This window comes from Thermobia domestica, chromosome 2, assembly GCF_964235325.1.
Source record: "Thermobia domestica chromosome 2, izTheDome1.hap1.1, whole genome shotgun sequence".
Taxonomy (NCBI): Eukaryota; Metazoa; Arthropoda; class Insecta; order Zygentoma; family Lepismatidae; genus Thermobia; species Thermobia domestica.
In genome coordinates this window covers 54,889,978-54,911,322 of record NC_137455.1, presented here as the reverse complement: position 1 = coordinate 54,911,322, position 21,345 = coordinate 54,889,978, and the positions used below count along the sequence as shown (strand labels likewise).

Sequence of the window (21,345 nt, the reverse complement as noted above, 5' to 3'; positions counted from 1 at the left end):
CCACCCTATGTTAAATGAGAAAGTAATGTTTCCAGTCCAGCAGGATTTTCGAACGGAGCGTAAGGGACATGCAGAAATGTCCCGGGAGACGTGAACATTGTTATGTAAGGGAATTTAGAATACCTCGAATCCGTTTCCTGAGAATGCTGTATTGTCGGTATAGTGAGGGCCCAAGGGAAAAGCCTTGTGAACTGGCAACGTTGCTTTCTCATTTAATATACGCGCCCTTACCAGTGCGGAGTCCAAACGGTTGGTGCGATCGAAAAAATTCTACTTTAGATTGAAAACCACCTATTTCCAACAACTTTCCATTCTTTCATATTGTTACTCATAACGAGATTGGCCTATGGCATCGGACTTCTGATATAGAGACCTCAGGACCTTTTGATCACCAAAGTCACTCACAACATTACAGCGAATTTTTATTACGTCAAAATCAACTTCTTAACAAAACAGGAGAAAAGCTATTTTACTATAAACACAATGAATTTTTCTAAGGTTCAGAATTAACTCCTCATCAGTTATTTTTATAATTAGCACGAAACATAGGCATAAAAATTCTTGTAAATATTCAATTTTTCAGTCGTTGCATGCAAGTTTCTTTATATGATAGTAAGAAATGACATTAACTCAATGAAAGTTCATTAGATATTAGAAGTTTACGTCAAAGGCGTAGTGTAAGTTTCTCGTTTCTAGAGCTTATAAGGAAAAATCTTTTCATTGAAAACACCGAAAAACAAAGGAATCTTTTATTTATTTATTTATTTTTTAATTCTTTAATGTAATTATATCCCACCTTGCACCAAAAACTGCAAGATGTTATACATGTGAGTGACAAGCCCTATTGATAAAAACTGTAGTAAGGACTTTCGCAACTATATAGGTTAGATTTTTTCATGACGCAATTTAGGCCAAGTACTCGAGTACTTACCATTCTTATTACTCTTGTATTAGGTTAACTTTCCTGCTAAATCCTTTTCCCAGTACTGTAAAAAAGACTACTAAGGATAATCGAGATACCAGTATATATGATTTTTTTTTTTTTTTTTAAATTTGTATTCCTTGGACGATATGAAGAGAAAATTTAATTTTTGTATATTCAGATCAGAAATGATCTTTCTGATGGTTAGTAGGTGGTCCTGTGTTCGATTACCATGAATATATTGATATTGAGTCAGCATCTAGAGAGAACAAGAAAGTTACTTGAATCACGGAAAGTAGTCGATTGTAGGTTAGAAGTGTCAGCGTTGAATCTTAACGCGTTCCCAAGTATATGTGTACCATCTGTCTAGACATAACCCTTCATGGTCTGAAATAAGGATACAGTTTTAATAATTCAGTGGTTACAGGGCTATCTCGAAATAAATTATCTAACTGTAAACTTTTCTTTCCTTGACAGTTTTCATCAGTTCCAGCGAACTATGATCCTGTGTATCTTGAAATGTCACGTCGTGGCGCTCGTGTTTTAGCTCTGGGTTGGAAGGAGCTTGGACGACTGACTCCTCAACAGGCACGAGATCTAAATCGTGATCAACTCGAATGTGACTTAAAATTTGCTGGCTTTGTTGTCATCTCATGTCCTTTGAAATCAGATTCCAAGAGCGTGATTAAAGAAATTCTGAATGCATCACATCAGGTAAGTTGTTTAAGGTGATATCGTTGTAAATAATGTATTAGAAGCTTTTATGATAGGAGATAAACGATAAGTAAATGAATATTTTATACTTCAAGAAAATTATCGTGTTTCGTAGTAATAGGTGTACTAATGGTATTTCTTTGGTGATCTGTATAGTGATATATTCTCGCAGTTAGGAAGTATGACTCGAATTCATGGTACCACAGAATTAAGTGATTTGAAAGTAGATGTTTTGTTAGACAATCCGAAGGTGGTGTAAGGTAACGGCAAATTACCCCTAAGATTCCATTGTTCATAGTCAGGCAGACGATAATTAGTTCAAAATAGTCAAATAACCAACTCTTAGGATCCGTTCAGTCGATCTAGGCCAGAAATAGTCAATGCGTCGACCGGGAAGTCGTGAGAGAGAGCTCACGGAGATCTGTGTCATACTGTCTCAGTGGTTCCCAACCTGAAGGGCCCACTACCTGGGAGGGAAGCTGAAGAGCAAGCTACTGACAGAAATAAACCATGAAACTATGAATAAAGCACACTTGTATTAACCATTTACCATTGACTTTTGTAGTTTAATGTCCCGATAATGTGCCAAGGCTAAAGGAGATTATGATAATAAAATGAATTATAATGGTGGAATGATGTGAGAGGAAACGGGAGAACCCCGAGAAAATCGCACACACATTGTTTATCGACCACAAAACCCACTTGATGGAAATTGGGATCGAACCAGGGACTCCATGCGCCAGAGGCAAGCGCTCTTACCAGTGAGTACCGATACCCGTAGAGGGGAGCGTGAAGTATGCAAGGTTTACGAAGGGGGCACCAAGTAAACAAGGTTGGTAACTAATATGGTTATTGTATTATGATTCCCTGTAGCGGATTAGTGAACAGTCAGTACTTTCTGAAATGACAAGTAACTTTCATCCTAAAAATGTTGGCCACCCCTGATTTAGCTCAATAATTTCCAGCTAGCCGATATATGACATAAGAACACACTGTTGCAATCTCATCACCGTAAATATCAGAAAAACACTTTGTGCAGAGGGAGGTTTTCTGTACACGTCACTGCTTGGCTGTTCAACTTTCCACAAACACTTTAGCCTGAGAAATCACATTGAGGCATGCCAGTGTCATTTCGACGTAAGGCAATTTGTTGGATTCCTTTGCACTTTTAACAACTTCTTGATAAATCTTAGGCTATTTTTCTTCGAACTCAATGCCATAGTTCTCTTCGCCCTAAATCTTAGGCTATTTTTCTTCGAACTCAATGCCATAGTTCTCTTCGTCCTCCACTTCCTCTTTTCCTTTCCGATTTTCTGTCTAATTCTCTTTTAAAGCACGTATATTCGTTGTCTGTTTCGGTTTTCACATTACTTTCTGTTTTTCAGACATCGTACTGTATGTTGTATTTACATCTAACCTGTTTTAAAAATTCTAAATGCGGTTCTGCGAAACTTGAAATTTTCTGTTAAGAGGCTTATTTTGTCTTCTGTTGTCTGCGTATTACTGTTTCTGTTCAATGAAGGAAGTTTAACACTATTTTTGCTACTAAATTCATGGGACTGTGAAGTATTTCTGTTGAAGACAAGTTTCCGTTTACCGTGGCTCAGTGGTAGAGCGCTCACCTCTAGTGCACGGGGTCCTTAGTTCGATCCCAGCTCGCGTCAAGTGAGCTTGGTGGTGGACAAACACCACGTGCATGGGTTTTCTTGGGGTTCTCACATCTCCTTCCACTTTCGTCATGCCACAATTTCATTCATTTCTCACCATCACCTTAACCTACCCACATAACTATGATGCGTTAAACTTAAAGATTTCATTTCATTTTAAGTTTCCGTTTAATGAAGAGTCCGTTAAAGACAGATTTTACTGTATTGAAATATATCTTTTCAAAGTAAAATAGAAATAGGATGCAGAATCGTTTCAGTGTGATTGTACGTAGTAGAAATCACTTAAATTTAAATCTGTATGCATGTAACTTGAGATTCCCGTATTTCTTTTGGCTGATATGAAGTTGTGTAACGGAAGTACAAACCTGTATAAAAATGGCCTTGACGTTACAGATTCTTATAGGGTATAATTTATAACTTCAGCAATGTAATGCTCATCTTTAGTATTTGTACATTGAGTTATAAAATTGAGTGTATAGAATCCGTAAGAACGCATGAGTGTAAGTTCGTTGTCTTTTATATATATATATATATATATATATATATATATATATATATATATATATATATATTAATCAGTTATTTATCAGGACCTTTACCTAGGCCTGATGACCTTTTCAGTATCTAGAAAATTTTATTCATGTGCCAATGTTGTATTCGTTATATAGACCATCTAGATTATGAATATATGTATAAGTTTGCGTTTTGAAGAACATATTAAGAGCGTACAGAGTGTGTCAGTAAAATGCAGTGAATAGAAGGAAAAACGGTAGTGATCCGGAAAAAGTTCGTTACCCTTCAAAATATTCCTTTTCAAATGCAGCGCCGTTTTGGGATTTTTCGTGCAAATGTTTAAAGTTTTAGGGAAGTTTTTCTTACGTACCGTCTTAAGCAGGTCGTAACTATGGCTGAAGAGCTTCGAAACTTTCCATCGTTCAGAATAATTTTGGCCTTGGGGATAAGAAGTAATCTTTTAGAGCTAAATCAAGTATATACGAGTGAATAGTTTGCATTAACAACCTTTCTGGGAACAAACACCTACTTAAGATTCTGTATTCTTGTGCCGTGAGTTGGTGCGTGTTTAGTGACATCTCTAAATCCTTATTCTATGCATACTGAAACGTACAAGATGTGTGAGAATATTTATGGAAGGTATAGAATATATATTTAATATTAAAACCTATTCTTGTCTTGCCCTGGACATTGAAATTAGAACGAACCGTTTCAGAGGTTTTTTTTTTTTTTTTTTTTTTTTTTTTTGTCCCTTTTTCAGTGTACATGTTTTTCCCACTGAAACATGGTTATATCTTCAGTTCATCCATGAAAACCCATGCTTCAATTAAAAACCTTTGTATATCATAATATGGGTAATTATATTTGATGAATTGAGGAAATAACAGTTTTTCTTTCTTTCTTTGTATCATACTAATTCATCTGTAAATGCAAACTTTAATGATATGCAAAAAAGTAAGTAAGTTGTCCATACTTTCTGAATCATTTCGTTGGAGGCGTAGAAACTGTATCAGGTGGAAAGCCGTTGTAAGGCAGTAAAATGTTTTACATAAGTGTCAGTGCGAAGTTTTTCTTGGAAATCTTGTTACCACAACAGTTTTCATTATCTAACGTTGTCAGTTACAATACATTCTATCTTTTTGTGACATTTCAACGTTAACGCCATTTCAGAAGAAAATACTCACTTAACTTCAAGATGAAACACTATACTGCCTTATAATTACTTAGCATGTGATGCAGTATCTACACCTTTAATCGACAGATTCAGAAAGTGTGGATCGCACATATTTTTCTATTAAAACTTGTGTTTTTACCTAAGGGCAGTTTCTATAAAGGTAGTCAAGAAAGTTCTGTCGCTTTTTCACGAAACACCTTCGAACATCGATATATTGCCTAAGACGTATCTGGAAGATCAAAAACAGTCCCTATTAGTATCGACAACCTTCTGCCAACTTTTTGAAATGCTATTGATTCCATCGCGGTAGAACTTTGTAGACCATGAAGCGAAGAAGGTATCAAGTGCATTTTGCACCTCTACTAAGGATTTGAACTGGCGTCCTCTAAGGTGATAGTCCAAGGAATGGAACATTTGATAATCAGACTGCGCAATGTCCGGAGAGTGTGGTGGATGCAATAGTGTATCCCATCCAAAGCATAGAATGGTATCCTGAGTCATCCCAGCCACGTGGGACTTAGCGTTGTCCTGTAATAGGAGAACCCCTTTGCGATTCAGAAGTGCTGGCTCCAGAGTTTTGAGTTTTTCTTGAACTCAATTGCTGACAGTACACAGTTGCATTGATGCTCTGACCAGCTTTAGCAGTTCCCGATGCACGATGCCGCGAGCAATCCACCAAACACACACAAGGACCATCTTCTGGTGCAGTGTTGGTTTGGGCTGTTTGGAACCGCTTCATGGGATGCTAACCAATTATTACGGCGCCGTGGAGCTTCATATAGGACCTACTTCTCATCACATGTCAACACCCTGTTCCTGAAATGGCTCCTTCCTGAGACGAGACAGCAGAGAAACAGGTGTCTCCTCGCATTGCCTTCTGGCCAGGAGTCAAATCATGTAGGATCCATCGACCCAACTTGTAGTGCTTCCCAAGTTAATGGAGGTGCTTCCGAATAGTTTCTCCACTCACACTGAACTGTAGTCCCAGTTCCTCGCATGTCTGGCCACTGTTCGCCTCAATTGCTGCCTGAAGATCTTAATTTTGTACATGTGTTGATCTTCCGGCATGTGGTGCGTCTTCAAGTGTTTCGTCACAATCCTTAAACTTGTTAAACCACCGCTGCACTGTCCGCGTAGTCACGACACTCTCACTAAAGTCCTGGCATATCTTCCGCTCCGCTGCAGCGGCGTTTGACCCCAGTTTGAACTCTTACAGTATACACACCTTTATATACTCTGGGGAAGTCCCATGTTCACTCTGTCCTCTCAGAACTTTCTTGGTTATCTTTATATAACCAGGTTTTAGCGAGAAGAAAATATATTGAAAAAGAGATGAGAGACCCTGAAACAATTTGTGATTTTCGAGTCCGGAATGTTTTTTAATGTGTGTGAAAAGATCAGGATTAACTTACAGTTTAAGGCATGAATTTATCTATTTAATTTGTGAACTCATAAAAGTATTTGTGAACTCATTAAAAGATTCAGACTCATCAGAGCTGTATTAGACTCATTAAAAGTTAACAATGCTATTCATGAACTTTGACAAACTTCCTAAAGTGAAAGCAGAAACTTAGGTGAAGTAACAGTTCGAAGAATCTAGGTGTAACTGTAACACTAGTCGTTTTAAGGCTTTCTTTAATCTTGCCAACCTCATCCTAAGATCATAAACTGAACCGAAATAATTTTGATTCATATAGATAATATCTTACTTCGTCGTATGACTATGATTATGTAATTTAATAAATGCCTTCTGTTGTTTCCATAATGTGTACCGGAAACGTGGTGAAATATAAAATTTCACTAGACATAAAAAAAAAAAAAAAAAAAAAAAAAAAAAAAACTGTAGTAGTGTGATTAAATATTCTATATTAAAAGTAGAATTAACCTAAATTAACATGTTTTTCAGGTTGTGATGATCACAGGTGATAACCCATTGACTGCATGTCATGTTGCAAAGGAACTGCGATTCACCCAAAAAGGCACGACGTTGATCTTGACTGAATTTTCCAGAGACGAATGGGGCTGGGAAAGCATAGATCAATCAGAACGATTGATTCTGATTCCTCCAAAAGGTTACAAGGAACTTGTAACCAAGTATGATCTCTGTGTTACAGGAGAGGTTAGTATTGTTGTATTTAACGAGAGGGAGTTGAGGTTATTTCTGAGTTGTTGTGTAGTAAGGGTGTAGCTCCTTAGTGGCTAAGCGGTTAGTGTACGCGCCTTTGGCGTGGGAGACCCGGGCTCGATTCCCAGCGGGAGCTCATGTGGTTCGGATTCCACGTTAATCAGTAGGTCCCGTCTCATATAGCCTTGCTGCTGAAAGGGGCGTAAAAATCAACTTAACTCGAAATAACTGATAAAGATAGCATGTACTTAAGAGATGGAAGGGGTTGAAAAAATATGTTCTTGCTGTAAAAGATATGTTTTCCATTTTTGAGAAAATTTTAAGGTAGTGGTGATGATTACTATTATTTTTGATGATTCTTTAAAAAATTCAAACAGGAGAAAACAAAAGTAAATCATGTGTTTGGTAGGTACTTTCGTTCCAGCGATTGATTTATACATTAGTTTCATGGTTTCTAAAAATTCAGTATGTGAAATAATCTTCAATAGCAAAAATTATCATTCAGAATATTAGTTCTGTCAGTGATAACTGTCCTGAAAATGTAGTAGTTACATTTTTTTTCATGTAATTATAGTTTATTAAGTACTAGCGTCAATTACTCGCTTCGCTGGGTTAAAATACGAAAAATTAGTAATATGTTCCTTTACTATTACTGAAGCACTCTCTGATATCGGTCATCCCCTTCCCCAAGTTGCGGGACTGAATTTGGATTTAAACGGCATCGGAAGTGTCAGTGTTCATTTCAACTACCCCGAAAACTATGGATTCGACACTAATATCGGTCATTTTCGATCATTTTTAAATATCTTCTCCTCCCCCTTCCATAAGTTGCGCCGTCAAAGTGAAATGATAAAAAGCATCTCAGGCCCGAACCTCATTTATGTTGAAAATTTGATCGAGATCGGTGGGGTAGTTCAAGACTTATTAAGTCACAAACATAGTCCTTTCATTTTTATTTATATAGATAGAATAGTTAGCTACATGTTTCAAGAACTAAACTTTCATTTTATGTAGCAGCATATGCATTTGTCAGTTTTTCAAATTTGAGGAAAGGGAAGTTATTTTGACATTATTCCCAAATTTCCCATTTCAAACGTATTGACACTATGTATTGTGGAACTCCCTTGTGCTATATAGATAGCATATACACTTTTGGTGCGGGAGACCTGCTTTCGATTCCCGGTAGGAGCTCATGTGGTTCGGATCCCACGTTAAGCTGTAGGTTCACGTCATACATACTCTCGGTGCTGAAGAGGACACTAAACTCCAAGGTAATAAACTATATGCCGGTACTGTACTTGATACGCAGAGCAAATTGTTAAGACTTAACAGAAACTTCCATTCACCCCTCTGCAGCAAAACAAAACCAATTTCAGAATACATTCTATGATCTCTGTTACTTTCCTCAGTCGAAAATTTGAAAGTTGACAAAGTTTCTTCTTCTGTCTTCACTCTCTTCCCTTTCCACTTATTTTTATTTATTTGTTTGTTTATTTATTTATTTCAGAAGAAAATAAGCCACCCACTGAATACATTCTAAAATTGGTTTTGTTTTCGAAGCAGAGAAAGAGATGGATGATAGTTTTAGAGGATATAACTAACTAACTCTATGGCCTATGGAACCCGGAGGTTCAGTGCCGCGTTCACAAAAGCTCTCCACTGACTTCTATCCTTAGCTAATTGCATCCAGTTTCTACTTTGTATTCCTATCTCTGCGAGATCCATCTTAATATTGTCCTCCCATCTGCGCCTAGGTCTTCCTAATGGTCGTTTTCCTATGGGTCTACCAGTCAAGACTTTGAAAGCGTTTCTACTTTCTTCCATTCTAGCTACATGACCTGCCCACCTAAGCCTCCTAGACTTAACGACCCTAACAATGTTGGGTAAACCGTATAAACTATGTAGTTCCTCGTTATGAAGCTTCCGCCATTCCCCATTCTCGTTCCTCTTGGGTCCGAATATTCTTCTCAGAATCCTGTTCTCAAATACTTTCAGTCCATGTTCTTCCCTCAGAGTAAGCGACCATGTTTCACAACCATACAGAACAACAGGCATGATTATCGTTTTATATATTTTAAGCTTCAAATTCCTCGACAGAATTCGCGACGACAAGAGATTTTGAACCGAATAGTAACACGAATTCCCTGCTTTTAGTCGACATTTAATTTCTTCGTGAATATGATTTTCGTCTGTTAATATTGATCCTAAATATTTGAAAGTATCCACTTTATCAAAAGTATTATTTAATATTTTAACGCCTCCACAATTTGCCGTATTACGGTCCCGACGCACTTCCATGTATTTAGTTTTCTCTGCATTTACTTCTAAACCCATGTCCCTGCAAGCGTTTAATAAGATCTCTGCATTTATTTCTACTGTTCTCCTATCATCCCCTATTAAATTTACATCATCAGCATATGCCATAACCTGGTGAATGCCGTTCAACTCTAGGCCCTGGTTGCTATCTTTGATTTTCCTTATGGCGTATTCCAGCACAAAGTTAAATAATAATGGCGACAACCCATCTCCTTGTTTCAGGCCATTTTCGACGTGGAAGCTCATGGACAAAAATTTTCCTACCCGGACTTTACTTTGGGATTCACTTAAACATATCTTAATTAATCTAATTAGCTTTCTCGGTATTCCAAGTTCTGTAAGAACGTTGTATAATGTTTCTCTCCTAACCGAGTCGTAAGCCTTTCTAAAATCAATAAATAGTTGATGTACCGGGGTATTGTATTCCCACTTCTTTTCGAGTATTTGGCGAATGGTAAATATTTGGTCGATAGTTGATCGATTTCGTCTAAATCCGCACTGATAATCTCCAATAATTTCATCTGCGTATGGGGTCAATCTTGCTAACAGAATATTTGAAAGGATTTTATAGGATGTTGACAGAAGAGAAATGCCTCGATAATTATTACAGTCAGTTTTGTCGCCTTTCTTGTGAATTGGAACAATGATTGATTCTTTCCACTCTTGTGGCAATTCTTCCTTGTTCCAGATAAGGAGAATGAGTTTGTGTATCTTGTTCCACAATTTTTCGCCTCCAGCTAAAATTAACTCAGCCGGAATTTCATCTACACCCGGAGATTTGTGTTTCTTCAATTTCTTTATAGCGGCTTCCACTTCTATTCGATTGGGTTCTGGAATATACGGTTCTGCGGTGTGTATCTCCTTTTCTCCACGCACATTAGTTTTTGGCTGCGTGTTCAGCAAATCGTCAAAGAAATCTTTCCATCTATTTAAGAGGCTATCCGTATCGGTGAGAACTGTTCCGTCAGATTTCTTTAATATATAAGCACGAGGTTGATAGCCTTTCTTAAATTCGCTGATCCCCTTATACATGTCCCGAATATTTTTATTTTTACTATTATCTTCAAGTTCCTTAATTTTAGCTTTCAAAAAATCCCGTTTCTTTGTTCTAAAAGTTTTGGAAGTTTCCCGCCTGGTATCTGCGAAATTTTGTGTAGTTGTTTCATTCGGATTTTGTAGCCACCGTAATTTTGCCTATTTTCTCTTCTCTGCTAGTTTAATGCATTCTTGGTCGAACCATGGTTTGTTCCTACGTATTTCCGCGTGTCCCAATTTTTCTATTGCTGAACTTTTAATGCTATCTCTAATTTCAATCCAAGTATCCTCAACACTAGTGCACTCCGAGTCTTCTAAAACCGCGAATCTATTCGAAACTTCAATCTGGTATTCCTCTCTTACCTGGCTCTCTTCTAATTTCTTTAAATTAAATCTCTCCGTTTTCGGACATTGAATATTACCTTTATTCAACGATAATCTCTCCCGTATTATCGCTACTACCAGGTAGTGATCAGTGTCAGAATCAGCCCCTCTAAACGACCGGACGTCAATTATGCTAGATTGTCTTCTTCTATCTACTAAAACGTGATCAATTTGATTATGTGTTTTTCCGTCTGGTGATGTCCAAGTGTATTTATGAACGTCGCGATGTGGGAATTTTGTACTCTTCACGATTAGGTTTTTGGATGTTGCAAAGTTCACGAGTCTAACACCGTTGTCATTACTTTCCTTATGCAAACTTTCGTTCCCTATAATCGGTTTGAAAATATCCTCTCGTCCTACCTTCGCATTGAAATCCCCTAATAGAATCTTCATATGGTATCGCGGGAGTTGGTCAAATATCCGTTCCACTTCTTCATAAAAACTATCTTTTATATCGTCACCCTTATCTTCAGTTGGAGCATGTACATTTAAAACAATAATATCACACCACCGTCCCTTAAGAGTAATAAAGGAAAGTCTGTCAGTAACAAATTCAACCCGTTTAATTGCTGGTAATATTCGTTTGTGAACGAAAAACCCTGTTCCTAACTGGTGATTTTTATTTCCTTCCCCGTAAAAGAACGTAAAATTTCCGGAATTCTCAGATCCATTTCCTTCCCACCTAACTTCCTGAACTCCTACTACGTCCATCCTGTATTTCTCTAACTCACTCGTTACAGATTTTAACGCGCCTGCCCTATAAAGACTTCTAATATTCCATGTTCCAAATCTCATGTCCATTTTCTTTTGCTGATGTCGTGCCAAGTTATCAGTCCTTGTCCGAGGCTTTTGTGAATGTTTCTGAACAAGTACCTTTTTTTACAGGATGAGGGTGTTAGCCTTACCCAAACCCCCAAGCTGGAGGACCACTCCTAGTCGTCTGTCCGCGACTGCTTATTCAGTATATTCGCAGCTAACCTCTATATCTAGAGGCCTTCTCCTCGATCCGCAACCTGAGGACGCGCCATGCCGTGGATATAACAGTAATATTATATATATAGAGGATATAACAGTAATAATAATAATAAAGAGGTTTTATGAGTAAAATAGCTTTCACTGCCATGTTAATTGTACAATATCAACAAAATTATAAATCAAATCATTTCTTTAATTTAGCAGGACGTAAATAAATAAGTGAAAGAAAAAGTAAGATGATAATTTGCTCATTATATATTTTTTCTCGTGTTTACAGGGTTTGAATTTTCTAAGTACAAATCAGAAAAAGTTCCTATGCAGTATTCTTCCTCATATTCGTGTGTTCGCTCGTGTAGCTCCTAAACAAAAGGAGTTTGTGATAGTTACTCTCAAGTCTTTAGGTTATACAACATTAATGTGTGGAGATGGAACGAATGACGTTGGAGCTCTCAAGCATGCTCATGTCGGTAAGTACTGAAAGCTTTAATCTTTTGATATGCACTGTCAAGTAAATAAAAGTTTTTCCTTTCAAAAATGTTGGCTCACAGTCTGCAATTTCAAGCTTCCTTCCCTTATATGATTCCTATGAATTGAATCTTAAAAGTAGTACAGTAAAATTTTGCATTAACTTCTGCCAGTATAATGAAATGTTCACTTTTGCGAAATTACTTTTAGGTCCTTTCCCCCTTCTCCTGTTTACTGTGTGTTATAATACGGCAGGTATAACGTTGTTGACTTCCCGCGAAAAGTTGTAGTGACATTTATGGGGAGTGACCAGCTTGGTTACTCGTGACTCGCTGAGCGAAATAGACTATTGATGGTGATTGGCTACCCTCTTACCACACCCCCAGTGACGAGCAGGTCCAAGCGCGGGAAGCCAGCGACGTTATACCTTTTGGACTATAAAAATATTTCATTTTAACGAACTTTTAGTATCATCATTATGATCATAAGTATTCTGCCATTAGGTAGGTTACTTGCTGCAGCTGAGATGCTTCCATGTTCTACGGTCTTCCGCTCACTTCTTCGTTTTCACGTACGATTTTTCTGTTTTCATATCTTTCATTAATTGTAGTCTCCTTCACTCCCTCCTCCTCTTTCCTGTGACCATACCCTCTAGCACGTCCCTCATAATGCTTTCCTTCTTAGGCAGTGTCCCAACCAGTTTTTCTTCCTCTTCTTAATAATGTCTAAAATTGTTCTTTTCTCCCCCTCATCATTTCTAAGACCCTCTCATTCGTTTTCCGCTCGACCCAGCTAATTCTCTCCATTCTTCTCCACACCCACATTTCGAAAACTTCTAGACTTTTTTAATCACTTTTGCGTAATGTGCATGTTTCTGACCCATACAGAACAGTACTCCACACGAAGCTTTTTATGAGTCTTTTTTCTTAACTTTTTATTCAAGGTCCCACCTCCTAAAGGCTTCTTTCGCCATTCCTATCCTTGCTTTTAGTTCACGTTCACACTTCATATCATCATTAATAATACTATCCAGGTATCGAAAGCTAGTCACCTGTTCTATTTTCTCCCCTCCTACTTGTATATTTGACACCGACCGCTTCGTTCCAATCACCATGGCTTTTATTTTTCAAACATTTATTTTCATTCCATATTCTTCACAGCCCTTCCTCAAGTTTTCTAACATCTTATTGATTTTTTCTTCAGATTCAGATTCATTTTTAGTGTAGTGAATGATTTTTTTTTTCTTTTTGCCTATATTTATCTTTTTAGAATATAATTGAAATGCATACTGTTTTATAATATAAATACTTTTTCTATTGCATAGTTTTATTATTTAGATTATTGTTAACCATTTGTTACTTTCGAGCGACGATAGGAGAGAAGAAATTATGGTAATCGTGAAAAAAGAATCGATTCGGGCGATTTTGTTCATCTTTTAGAAATAAATGCTTCATACAATACAGGTTAAGTCATTTCTCACGAATTAAATCCATAAAAGTTAGTGCTGTTGGGAATGGGTTTATTTTTGGATGATTTTCTCTACTGTTGGAGGTGAGATTACTTTTGAGTGAGTTCCTCAAAATCGATTCAGACGATTTTGTTCATATTTATTTAATAACCCTTACATATTACATAAATCACTTTTCACGAAACTATTCACAAGGTGTAGTTTATTTTTTTCTTGTTTTGACAAACTGAAGTATATGGCATAAATAGTTTCTCATGAAAAAGTCCACAAATGGTAGTTTACTTTTCGGGCTGTGATTTCTTCGAAAAAAGTTTCTCGAAAACAGTTTTGTTCCTATTTCATAAATAAATGTCTAGTAACAAATGAAGCATAACATGATTTAGTTCAAGAAATTAAGAGGGAAACAATTCAGTGCGGTGGTCTGTACCTTTCATTCATACATACACACAGAATGGCGATTTGAAAGTAACAAATGACCAGCATTCTTCCATTAAGTAAGCTTTGCACATCTTCCAATGTAAGAAATAAGGAGCAAAGTTGCGGCCAAGATAGATTTTCTTTCATTATATAAAGCATTAAAAATTAAGTGCAGCTATTACAGATTTGTTTCAATTATGTATATGCTCATTTTAACGTAACATTCTCCCCTTGTTTAACACATACTTTTATTTAAAAAAAAAAAAAAAAAAAAAAAAACAGTTGCTTAATGAATGATGGAATAAATGCGGAAGGACTACACTTTATGCTAGGGCCGCGGTGGCTCAGTGGTAGAGCGTTCACCTCTGGTGCATGAGGTCCCTGGTTCGATCCCAGTTCACGCCAAGTGAACTTTATGGTGGACAAACACCGTGTGCGTGGGTTTCCTCAGTGTTCTCCCGTTTCCTCCCACTTTCTTCATTCCACCGTTTCATTTATTTATTATCATCACCGTCTCCTTTAGCCTAACCGGCATAAACGTGGGACGTAGATCTCAAAGATTTAATTTCATTTCATTTTTACACTTCTTGGTGCTACACTTAACACGCTACCATGGTCATGCATTATGCAGTTTATACTTTTTATCTGTAAATTCATGTTAAAGTAATTTGAATCCTGTAGTGGATATAAGAGCAGATGAGTTTTTGAGAGTTGATATATTTCAGTACTAGAAGTGCACTTTTCCGCACGGATTGAAGTATGCAACCTTTAATTTAGCAATGTGGGTTGTCGAACTTGAAGGGTTTCTCAGATACATTATACTTTTTAAGCTCGTAGAACGTGTGCGTTCCCAGTCGAAAATAATAAAGCTCCGTATGCGATTAAGTCTGGTAAAGGTCTACCTTGTACAAAATTTGATGGCTCTAGGCGACTGTATAAACATCTGATGACACATACACACGCATTCTTGTATATATTAGTAAGGATAACAAAATTTCACTAAAGCAGTTGATTTTAAGAGAGATTTAAAATTTCGTTATACTGGTATTTTACCGTTATGTATTGTTATGTTCCTGAGTTTTATAATAGATTTTCTGCTGATGTTATTTCTAGCGAGGTTGACAATAATGTATTTCTCTATATAGGTGTTGCTATCCTTTCGAACGCTCCTGAAAGGTTGCCAGAGAAGAAGAAACCAGAGAAGCAGGAACGAGCAGAAACCGAGAATAGTGCTGGTGGTGGAAGAGGAAGAAATAGGCCGTCGATTGCGAATAGCCCTAATAGTTTACGTAGACCACAAGATCTCCAGGTATTTCCTTCTCACATATTCAGTTTTATATATCTTGTGTTTTTGAAAATAACCTCAAGTCTGTCTAAAGCCACGTTAGCCAAATTAACAAATGTAACAACATTTAGTATCTGTTCATGAAACTTCACTTGTATAAACATTTTTCGTCTCATATCATTTATGGAGAACATATTGGGAATATAATGCACGTTGAACGATCGTTTGGCGAGAAACCTTTCAGTGAGAAGGCTGCGATCCTATTTCTGCATCAGGAGTATCCGGAGCGTATCAGTGAGTTGAAATACAAATTATTTAATGGACTATGTTACTGCAAATTTTATGAAGGCTAATTAACGACCGGTCAGACGCTCAGGAATTTTAACATTTATTTCACTTACTTTAAACTAGCTGTTGCGCCCAAGCCTTCGGCCCAGTGTACATCATACATTAAAATCATGCTTGATGAAAAGCTGTAATTGTTTATTTTTTTGAGAAGCTCACCAACCAATATGGAATTACTCAAATATTAATGCTTAATTCTAATACAGTTACAGTCCTTGTAAAAAAAAAAAAAGCACGTTCATGTTCAGTATCATCACTGTTCGTTCTAAAATAATTAATTTGAAACAATGCACTTTCAGTTGCAATTAAATCATCACAATATATTGTTTTAGAAATGCACAAATGGCAATTAAATCATCATCATATATTATTTTAGAAATGCACAAATGGCAATTAAATCGTCACAATATATTATTTTAGAAATACACAAATAGCAATTAAATCGTCACAATGTATTTAGAAATACACAAATAACAATTAAATCGTCATAATATGTTACTTTAGAAATACACAAAGAGCAGTTAAATCGTCACAATGTATTAGAAGTACACAAATAACAATTAAATTGTCACAGTGTATTAGAAATACACAAATAGCAATTAAATCGTCAAAATATGTTACTTCAGAAACACAAATAGCAATTAAATCGTCACAATATATTACTTTAGAGATACAAAGATATTAATTAAGAAATACACAAATATTTACGCTCAAATCTATGGCACCAGGCATCGACGAAATGTTTAGTGCAGTCATCTTACAACGTATTTAAAACAAATTTTAATTTTGGTCTATTTTATATTGTACTACTGTTTCATAATGTGTGGACATACTTGGTGTCAACACATCTATGGTATTTCATTTGTTTACTTTGTAACAATTTATCATTTAATGCAGACAAATTCGGACATATGTTCGCACCATTTTGGTTGCAGCTTGTACTGTGACTAAAGAATGTTATTTAGTTAATATAATTTAGTACAGTTTTTAGCTTTAAACCAAAACTATTGCAACAGTCGACTTGGCCAAATCCTGCGACTGTAATATTAAAAACCACGTAGTTGAAGAGTAGGAAAATATCATTACAGGCCTTATCCTATTTTGAAATAAATAAAGAAAGAAATAAAATGATACAGTATAGTTTATTGTGTAATTCAATTGTCACAGTAGGGGCCGCGGTGGCTCAGTGGTAGAGCGTTTACCTCTGGTGTTTGGGGTCCCGGGTTCGATCCCAGCCCCCGCCAAGTGAACTTTGTGGTGGACAAACACCGTGTGCGTGGGTTTTCTCGGGGTTCTCCCGTTTCCTCCCACTTTCTTCATTCCACCATTTCACTCATTTCTCATTATCACCGTCTTCTTTAGCCTAACCGGCATAACCGTGGAACGCAAAACAAAGATTTCATTTCATTTTTTTTCAATTGTCACAGTAATTTTAAATTGCCTGCACGTTAGCGACATCTATTTACGTGAATTAGTATGACACTTACACATTTGCCATTTATAAATAGGACTCTGAATCCTAAAAATTCCTTGCATTCCCAAGCTTTCAGACCTTCCCTGGCCGATAGCTTGCTGCACTACCATTTGACGTGTGACCAACAGCAATCAACAAAAGTGTTTTGTATATTACTTTATCTGAGTGAGTCCATTCCTTTATATTTCCTTAGTACTCCTAGTTTTATCCTCCGTGAACAAGGCTCCAGGAGAGAACCGAAAGCTTGGAAATGCAAGAAATTTTCAGGAATCAGGATTTAAAGTAAGTTAAATATAACGACCAATCAGTTTAACAGTGTTAAGAAACAACTGTATAATGATTCTCAAGGAAAGATGAATTTTACTTTTTCGCTACAATGTTTTTGTTGCTTTTAGAAATCTAATACTTTTAAAGTCAAAAGAAAAAAGAAAAAAACGCTCAGTCACGCATGGAAATGACAATAGCAGAGTACATTTTTCTTTGTTGCCTATACTAAATTGTCGGTATAATGTCTGAATATTATTGGTTATAAATTCCGAATTATACTGAATTATTATTGGTTGTGTCACACAACAGAGACGTTTCTGAAATTTGTTGTTAAAGTGTGTTTTTTTATTTAAAATATATGAAATCTTATATATAAAAGTTTATATGAATACCACAGTTTATTGCAAGACCCGAATCATATCGCACACTGTTGAGTTTACGTTTCTTGTTTTAGATCTTACAGTAAAGCTACAACGGATACCTTACACCAATATGTTTTATTACTCTGAGGGAGTCGCGGTGGCTGGTGCGTGGGGTACTTGGTTCGATCCCAGTTCGCGCCATTGGCTTTGTGGTGGACAAACACCGTGTGCGTGGGTTTCTCGGGGGTTTTCCGTTTCCTCCCATTTCATTTCATTCATTTCTCATCATTACCATCTCCTTTAGCGTACACAGAATAACTGTGGGACGTAAAACTTAAAAATTTCATTTGTTATGTTACTCTGATTGTAATAAGTTAGGAAAGGTGCAAGAAGTCTTTACCACATTTATCACTAGTACAAACTGAAATGTAGAACAGCGAGTGTCATAGTTATTTTGACACGGTTGTTTATTATGCATTTTCTGGTTTCTTTTACAATTTATTTATGTAATGTAATAATCAGTACATGTTTACTTCGTTGTAGGCGCATAGTGGTCCAAGCAAAGGCAAAGGAAGGCACATGAATGAAGAAAAGGTATTTCTAATGATTTTCTTTTATGTGACATTTTAAAAATAAAACAGTTTGTCTCATACAGCCTGTTTCAAAAAGAATATACGTATTACGAAGAATTATTTTGTCCAAACTATCGATCGCTGCGCCTCGGCTCGGCTATTGGAGAAACGAATACATAGTTTAGTTTATATTAATAGCCGCTAGATGTCAGTTGTCCTCTGTTTTGCTTGGTAACCGTCATATGTTGAAAATGGCTACTCCGCAGCAGAAACACTTTTGTGTTCTCGAGTTTGCGAAGTGCAATTCCGTGATTACAGTGCAAAGACGTTTCAGGTTAAGGTACCAAATTGATCCTCCGAATGGGTGGAACATTCGCAGATGGTATCGACAGTTTGTAGATACAGGATGTGTATGTAAGGAAAAGAGTCCTGGCCGCCCTCGTGTTCCTGAAGAAAATGTTGCACGAATTCAAACTGCTTTCCAGCGTAGACCTTCAAAATCAACTCGTCGTGCCAGTCAGGAGTTACAAGTGCCGACAACAACAATTTGGCGTGTTTTGAGACGTCGGTTGGTTATGAAGCCAAGTTACAGCTGTTACAAGCTCTGATTCCTGATGACAAATGCAAACGTGTGGTATTTTTTAACGAGATTCAGGATGCTATTGACAATGATAACACTTTTGCACAACGCACCGTGTTCAGTGATGAAGCGACTTTCCGTGTTAGTGGTCAGGTAAACAAACAAAATGTTCGAATTTGGGGCCTACAGAACCCACATGCAGTCATTGAACATGTACGAGATTCGCCCAAGATCAATGTGTTTTGTGCGATATCCTGATCATCTGTTTACTGCCCATTCTTCTTTCATGGAAACACAGTTAACAGTTAGTAGTATCTCGCTATGTTACAAAACTGGTTGTTTCCGAGGCTGCACGGATACAACTTCATTTTTCAACAAGACGGGGCACCTCCTCATCGGAGTCGCCAAGTGCGTGAATATATGAATGAAACTCTACCGAACCGTTGGATTGGGCGTCAAGGAGCTGGTGACTTAGCATATCTCAGCTGGCCTCCACGGTCACCGGATTTTCACCCTGTGACTTGTGGGGTTTCGTTAAAGACAACGTTTATGTACACCACTCCCACATAACCTGGAAGAGTTAAAGAACGGGATTCGTACTGCTATAACATCAGTGACGCAGGACATGCTTGCCCGAGTATGGGAGGAATTTGAGTATCGATGTGATATTGTTCTTATCGCTGATGGAGGACATATTGAACAGCTGTAATTTGAACTTTGAACTGTAATTTGAACTTGAGAGGTTCGTAAATATGTGTGTAAAATTTCATATTCGTATGTCCTAAAGTTTAATAAATATATTCATTAGAAATACATATATTCTTTTTGAAACAGAGTGTATATATAGACTGTTCTGAAATGTTTACAAGTAAAATTAACAGCCTCTGTATTAACCAGTATTTAATACTGTATGCTTAGCTGCTTCTATCGTTAGGGTAATTCAGGGATCCATCACAGATTATGCCCCACATTATTGTGGCGATCTATTGGAGTAGGTTTTTTAGAAATTATGAAATCTCCTTGGCAGAGTAATGTACTAAGACATCTACGTACCCAGTCATTTACAACAGTAAAAATGAGTAAACGATAAACGTTCTGCAACATGAAGATTAGTCAATGAAAAATTTTGAACAATTTATTGTAAGTCAAAAGTTCATACACATATTCATTAATATATGCCTATATGCCAACATCCTCGCGGCACTGGTATACACCCATACACTAGTATCCTCTAGGGCTTTATGTATTAATAAATTAAACTAACTTCTGACGCAACAGCCCTTGTGAGGATATGTACTGAGCATGGCTCTCCTTGCATATATTCATGAGATCAGCAAAAACCATGTAGTACCAGGTCTGGTCAAGGAAAGTTGAGTGACCGTTTGTACTCACCAGATGGTGTTGTTATTTGGTGTCCACCTAACGTTGTATAGTCAATTGGGGAGCCACTAGGAAGAAAGAAGTAGCGAACTGTGGTTTAGAAAGCCAGCATTAACGGCAAGGAGAGCCATGCTCAGTACATATCTTCACAAGGGCTGTTGCGTCAGAAGTTAGTTTAATTTATTAATACATAAAGCCCTAGAGGATACTAGTGTATGGGTGTATATTGTATATTTATTTATTTAAATCAAATAAACAGAACCGGTTTTAATGAAACTTTCGCTGATCGTTCTTCAGCGAACTCTTCAACTAGTCAACACAAACCAACTGAATATTCTTTGCAGAGATATAATTGGATTTATAAATAGTACATAAATTAAGAATAAGGCCGCTAGGCAGACAAAGGACATTGCCAATATGCCCGTGCCTTGAGATGTCCGTGTCATTAGAGGAAGAGAGTTTGAAGACATCCAACCAGGCTGAGATATTCGAGCGCTCTCAGGCATTTGGCTTCTGATGGCGAGACTCGCCTGCCATGAGTCCGAATTCCGCTCACGGTATGGGTATTTATATATTGTCGTTCCACCATGTATTTTTCATACATTTCTCATCCTTAAGGATAGAGGCGTGGAACAGAACACTCAAAAATACTTACAATGCAATTGAAAGACATTCGATTGTAAATCAACTTCGAAATATGAGAGAACATATTTTTCTTCATTTCTTTAGTTAGTTTATCTGTGCAGTTAAATAGCTATTTGGTCTAGGAATTAATTCGTGCGGGTGGACAAGAGATGGCGCAACGAACGGAGCGTCCCACAGTTCCGTGTATCCACACATGTGTTGCAAACCCCTGTCATCGCGTATCGTTCGTAGTATAGGGCAGTGGATTAAAGCGTCAACAA

The 21,345-nt window shown here is 37.0% G+C and overlaps 1 protein-coding gene across 1 annotated transcript in view; it reads left to right on the top strand.

Moving 5' to 3' along the window:
• Window positions 1–21,345, top strand: part of LOC145672356 (endoplasmic reticulum transmembrane helix translocase) — an 82,551-nt gene that overhangs the window by 43,043 nt on the left and 18,163 nt on the right. Inside the window, exons 12-16 of the mRNA XM_081741546.1 lie at window positions 1,400–1,636; window positions 6,897–7,109; window positions 12,103–12,292; window positions 15,321–15,484; window positions 18,452–18,502. Coding sequence (XP_081597672.1) covers window positions 1,400–1,636; window positions 6,897–7,109; window positions 12,103–12,292; window positions 15,321–15,484; window positions 18,452–18,502 — 855 coding nt within the window. The remainder of the gene's footprint in view (window positions 1–1,399; window positions 1,637–6,896; window positions 7,110–12,102; window positions 12,293–15,320; window positions 15,485–18,451; window positions 18,503–21,345) is intronic.